Raw genomic sequence first — 6000 nt, 5'->3', positions numbered from 1 at the left:
AACGATATCATGGGATACTACATTTCTTTCAGACTGTCTTAAAAGTTTAAATGATCAATATGCATTTAACCAAATGAACAATCTCATCGAAGAATGAATTTGGAGAAGTTTCATCAGATCCAGTCTTCATTAAAAACACTAGAATTATTTCTATTAATTTCTTTGAAATCTTTTAAACTTAAATCTGTTATTCCTATTATTATTTGGGGTTCCGATGTTTGCCTGTATTTTTCTGTCATTGCAATTGCCCTTTTTTGACTAATGGTATAACATTAGCACCCCTGTGGAATTTGACAAGTATTCCAAACTTTACTAAAAGAGGTGAAAGGGCCCAAGTATCCATTCTGGAACTGGGAGTAAAAGTTACCTACATTTGCTTATAGAAGAATGGCCATGATTCCTATCTTTCTTAATTACTAGCATCCTCCAGCAGTTCTTCATAACCCCCTTGAGATCCATCCACTTATTTCTTTTGTAGCACAGAAGTACTTAATGAACATATTTACGTTTTCCATATCAGCACAAACCCACTTACGAATTAAATTTACTGACGGGCCAGAATCATACCACCACTGGGTTTTCTTTTATTCCTAATGCACTTAGACTGTCACATTTGTCTTCAGCTCTTACAACTACAGATTTTTTTCTTGCCTATTGATTTCTCCTAGCAATTTTTGATACTGTAACTTGCAATTTATAGCAACTCTAATTTTTATAATTTCTCTTTGTTTTCCATTTTATTTTTAACTGCCACCTTTGAGCCTTTATGGGAAAGTTACTGCCTTCTGTGATTGCAAAATCATAGTCTTTTGGACATTTAATAGTGACTTTAAGAAAGCCTCTTTTTTGAAGTTCTCACTGCACGTGCTTTGCCCTGTCAGTTCCCTTGCTGCCTTTGTTGTTGTTGTTGTTGTTGCTGTCTTTTTGTTTGTTTCTTTGGTTTTGTTAGTTTGTGGAAATTAGCTCTTTGAAGCAGCTAGGTAATTTTGATTTGGGCTGTCCTTCATTCACCCATGATGAATGGGATCAGGCCACCATCACTTGTTCCCAGGCAACTACGGACTTTTAATTTAGCGATATCTATCACTTTTATCTATCATAATGAGGATATCTGTTGGGCCACAAAATTACTTTCTGCAAGTTGTAGAAGTTATTAATGATTTAGCAGAATCTGTAGCTGAAGGTAAAAGAGGGCTACACTTGCTTCCTCACAAACAAGGAAAATTCAGATACTACATGTGAATAAATCATAGAATACCAGGTTGGAAGGGACCACAAAGATCACCTGGTCCAACCCTTCTTAGCAAAGCACCATCTACATTATATGTCCAGAAACATCCAGTGTTGGGGAATCCACCGTTTCCCTGGGGAGATTATTCCAATGCCTGATTGTTATCATTGTGAATAAATGTTTGAATCGTATCTGAATATTTCACCAGCTTCCAAAAATCGCTGACAGACTAACCAGGCCTGAATTTTAACTTAAGACACAAGCATCTGGGGATTTTGGTAAAGTTTTGGAGGCTTCATGCAACAAAAGCACTAACACCTTTTGTCAAAAACATGTTTTTTTCAAAGAGGTAGCAATGACAAGAAAATAAAGCTCGTCTTTTCCATATAAAGGACATAAAGGAATGAGCATGAAGGCCTGTGGCGCGCCGAATGGGGCTGGTGGCCCGAATAAACTGGAATAAGATGTCAGCCACAACTCACTCTGGAAGCCTTAAAATAGTCCTTGGCGGCCGGCGGTGCCGGGCCGGGCGCTGCTGCACGGTGGGCAGCTTGCCGGCAGGGCATCGCGGGTCTGGCAGCAGGGTTGTAAGGCACGGGAGGCAACGGAACAAACTGCCGCAAGCAGCAACGAGCCTCCCGACTCCAGCAGAAGGGCAGCTCCCGGGCATTAGAACGCCTCTCCGCGTTCACCGCAGCCCTTCGCCGCCGTTCCCCTCACGCCTGAGGGCAGCCCTGCAGGCGGCTCCCCGCCCCGGCCGTCCCCAGGGCCCCCCCATCCTCCCCCTTACCCCCCCACCCCGGCGCCGGTATTAATAGGCAGCCCGGAGGCAACAGTCGAGCGGCTGCGGGAGCGCGGGGCGAAAGCTGCGGGCTCGGGTCGGCCGCGAACAGCGAAGGAGCGGCAAGGGCCACGCCGGAAGGTGCCTCCGCTCCGCACCCAGCTCCCACCGCGAAGGCGAGATGGAGGGTAAACGCCGGCGGGGCCACAGCCGCCTTCTCTCTCCTCTTTCCCGGCTTCTGCGGGGCCAGGCGGAGGGCTCGGGGGAGGCGGGCGGAGGGCAGCCCCTCGCTGCCTGCCCCGCTCGGGGCTCTTCACCCCTTCCTCTGCCAGCCGCCGGCGTGTGGGGGCTCCGGGAGCCTCCCCGCTTTGGCTACCCCCGCGGCGGGGAGCAGAGGGACTTCGGGCACAGGAGAGAGGCAGGGCCGGCTCGCAGCCGAGGTGCGGGAGGGGTAACGCTGCCTTCGAGGAGGCTTTCCCCTGGTTCAGAAACCAGCCCAGTAGTGTGTGAAGATGAACAGAAGGGCTGCTGTTGAATCTCTCTCTCTAACCTTTTGTTAAGGTGACCAGCCCAGGCTGATGGGGCTTGGAGCAACCTGGTCTGGTGGAAGGTGTCGCTGCCTGTCGCAGGGGGTTGGAACTAGATGAACTTTAAGGTCCTTCCCAGTCCAAACCATGATGCAGCATTACATTGCCATAACAGTTTAATAGGGTATAGTGTTTGCAACAATTATTATAAAAGCATTGCAGCATGATATTTTTGTTGAAATAAATGATCTTTAAAAGGTGGTGCCTTTTATTTCGTTTGTTTTTCCCAGGCACCAGCATAACGCATGGCGATACAGTGATTTGCTTTGGAGCAAAAGGGTCTCAAGAAGGGAGAAGTTAATCCCCTTTTATAAATGTGTTATCAAGTTAACTTGTTTGCCTACATTGACAAGAGGATCTTGCATCATTATGTAATGAAAAATAAGTTGCCCATATCTTTATAACAGTTGGGAATGCAGACCTGTGGCTAATACAATAATGAGGCCTCTGGAGAAGCTTAGCAAATATGCAGCATATAAACAGTCAAGAGCCATTTCTGCAGCTAAAAGTAGGAATCCAGAAATTGGCCCCCTCGTTAATGGCTTTTGTGTTAGTGAAGCCATAGCCTAAAAAATCTTCCTACTCATCCCTGCAGTCACTAAGGCTGCCCTTGTGGGCAGCCTCCTTTCAGTATTGCTTTTTGTGTGCTCCTACCGTTTAAGGTTATATGAGAAAACATAGAATCGTAGAATCATAGAATAGTTAGGGTTGGAAAGGACCTCAAGATCATCTAGTTCCAACCCTGCTGCCATAGGCAGGGACACCTCACACTAAACCATCCCACCCAAGGCTTCATCCAACCTGACCTTGAAGAACATCTAGGAGACAAAGACTAAAGGCACCTGCCTGTTGTAGCAGTACCATTGTATTTGCTTTGCACAGCTGGAGTAGCTGGCAAAGTGGACACGGTGTGGAAACTTGGATGTGCATAGTGTTACCTTTGCAGTGGCTGCTGTGATGAATGCAGTGGGAGCATTCTTCAGGGCGACACTGGTTGAGCATTTGTAAGATTCATCTTGCTTGTTGGTAATTGAGCCTAATTTCTCTCTTGTTATCACCACTACCCACAAGGGCAACCTTAGTGACTGTGCAGGGATGAGTAAGAGGATTTTTTAGGCTATGCTTCCACTAACACAAAAGGTAAAATCCTGTTATTGAGGGGATCAGGTTCTAGATTCCCACTCCTAGCTGCAGAAATGGCTCTTGACTGTGTATATCCTTCAGCCGTTTGTCATCAAGGCAGTTCTCCAAGGTTCTTTCAGCATGGAGAAGGCCTGGAGGATTCTGTGTTGGAGGAAAAAAGAAAAAAGGATGAGATGTTCCCTTGTGGGTCATAAAGCCTGAGTCTATTGTGAGAGTCTCAAACAAGTTACTAGCTCATCAAGTACAATAAACAAAATCAGAGCTAGAAACCACAAGAGGAGGGAAGCAAGCAGCATTTATGCAATATGCTGCTTTTTAACTTATGAACTGCTGGATGCCTGGTGTGTGTATGGTATATTTGGGGCATTATGTGCTTTGCATCTGCCAGCAGACTGGGGAGATGAGTCAGCAAACATTTGTTTCATGGTAAGGTGTTGCAGTGTTGCCTTCTCACACAGGTGTAATGTGAAGCATGGTGAAACAGGCTCTGGTAGTGTGACACTCGGGTTAGCGCTGTGGTCAGAACAGAGGGATAGGATCTCTCCTGTGTCTTAAAATCTGATCTGATGGAAAAGATAAAAGGATCTTTGCTAATATCACTTCATCATGAGATGAAGGGAAACATAGGTTTGCAAGAAATGAAGTTTGCGTAAAATAAAGCCATTCTGTGTGAGTATGTTCATTGTGCTTTAAACTTAATAAGAATTTTCTTGGCAGTTAATGAATGTTTGGTGAAGAAGCTTAATTTGACATTTGGAGAAGTTCAATAAATAATTTTTCTTTCTTGATTAAGACTATCTTTTAACCTGTCACTTTATACAGCCAAGAATTGTCACTTTTTAATGCATTGGGAGATCTTGTTGCATACTGATTCAGCTATTACTGCTTATTAAACAGCTTAGATTTCATGTGCCTTAGTTTCCCTGCCCTTGAATATTTTAAGCAGCCTGCTTTTTAAAGACCATTTGTATTTCCATAAGCATTTGTTACACGTTCAAGACAGAAAAAATAGATGCTTTGAAATATATGTCTTTGTATTTCTCTGACTTCTCCTCTCCCCACAGTCAGATAGGATAGTTGGTCCTAATGCTTACAGAAGCTACCTCTTCGGGCTTCACAAACCATAGACATTGTTAGAGGTAGTTTGTAGAGCGTTGATAGCTCAAAGATAGTCATCAAGGGATGGGTAAATTGGAGCCATTTCCCCCCCTTTTTTTCCCTCCTATCTGTGCACACAAGTTACCTTATTTTAACATAATGGGGTTTTTACATGTGCAATGAAGGAATAATGAATTTGAAAGGCAAATGGTTGTTGCTTTGTGGCATGTCAGTGGAGGTTGTTTCTATTGATGATTATTGTCAGGGCTAGTCTAATGGTAATGAAAGGTGGCTTTGACCTGGTTCAAATTTATGGATATCCATCTCTCTTACTGTTTCTTGAGTATATGTGATCTTGTGGGTTTTTTGTTTTGTTTTAAATTGAAAACCTTGTCAAGTGTCAGCAAATAGAGGTGTCTTTAAAGAGAACATCACTGTATCAGATTTTTTTTCAGTGCCATAAATATGATGAAGAAAGTGGTGCTTAGTGGCCAAGGTCTTTTGTCAGCAAAGTAGCAATAACTCTACAAAGTAGTTGGTTAAATCTAGACTATTCTAGAGCCTTTGGCTCCAAAGCTTGGAAGTTTCTGCTGTTTGTCATGTCTTGCCTTATGTAAGCTGCAAAGCCTAATAAATAGGATCTTACCCATTGCAAATCTCAGGATTTCAACAAGAAAGGTTTTTTTTATAAGCAGCTTGGCATCCCTCCACTAGTTACACTGCATGATCTGTGTCTCATTGAGATGCTTAAACTGATTTTTCTCAAGCAAACATACTCCATTGTTCAGGGATTATTGAGCCCCCTTTGGACCAATATATCATGTTAAAAAGCTGTTACACCTGCCTGAAGGGGAAAAAGCAAGCAACAAATGCTGTATGCACGTGGTATTTGTTTGCAGTGCTGATGCTGATCTCAAATGACTGATTAAAGTTTTGGTATGATCAAAAAAAGCCTCAAAATAAGTTATCCATCTTCTGTCCGCCTTAGAGGTAAAACAGAAGACATAGATGCAGTCAGACTGCAGGTGGTATGGGGTCTCTGGGACTCTTTCAGCAGCCTGGGCAGGGATCACACAGTCTCATTGGTGATCCCTAGTATGCATAGCATGGTCAGATCTGTGCTTCTACCAGGTATCATCTGGGCTGCTGCCCATGAAGAG

The 6000-nt window shown here is 43.9% G+C and overlaps 1 protein-coding gene across 1 annotated transcript in view; it reads left to right on the top strand.

The window, feature by feature from the left end:
• Window positions 1-2088: 2088 nt before the first annotated feature.
• Window positions 2089-6000, top strand: part of GADL1 (glutamate decarboxylase like 1) — an 85398-nt gene continuing 81486 nt past the window's right edge. Inside the window, exon 1 of the mRNA XM_065666155.1 lies at window positions 2089-2200. Coding sequence (XP_065522227.1) covers window positions 2194-2200 — 7 coding nt within the window. The 5' untranslated portion in view covers window positions 2089-2193. The remainder of the gene's footprint in view (window positions 2201-6000) is intronic.

This window comes from Lathamus discolor, chromosome 2 (genome assembly GCF_037157495.1).
Source record: "Lathamus discolor isolate bLatDis1 chromosome 2, bLatDis1.hap1, whole genome shotgun sequence".
Lineage (NCBI taxonomy): Eukaryota > Metazoa > Chordata > Aves > Psittaciformes > Psittacidae > Lathamus > Lathamus discolor.
The sequence above is the reverse complement of the archived record's forward strand: the minus strand, read 5'-3'. Positions and strand labels throughout refer to the sequence as shown.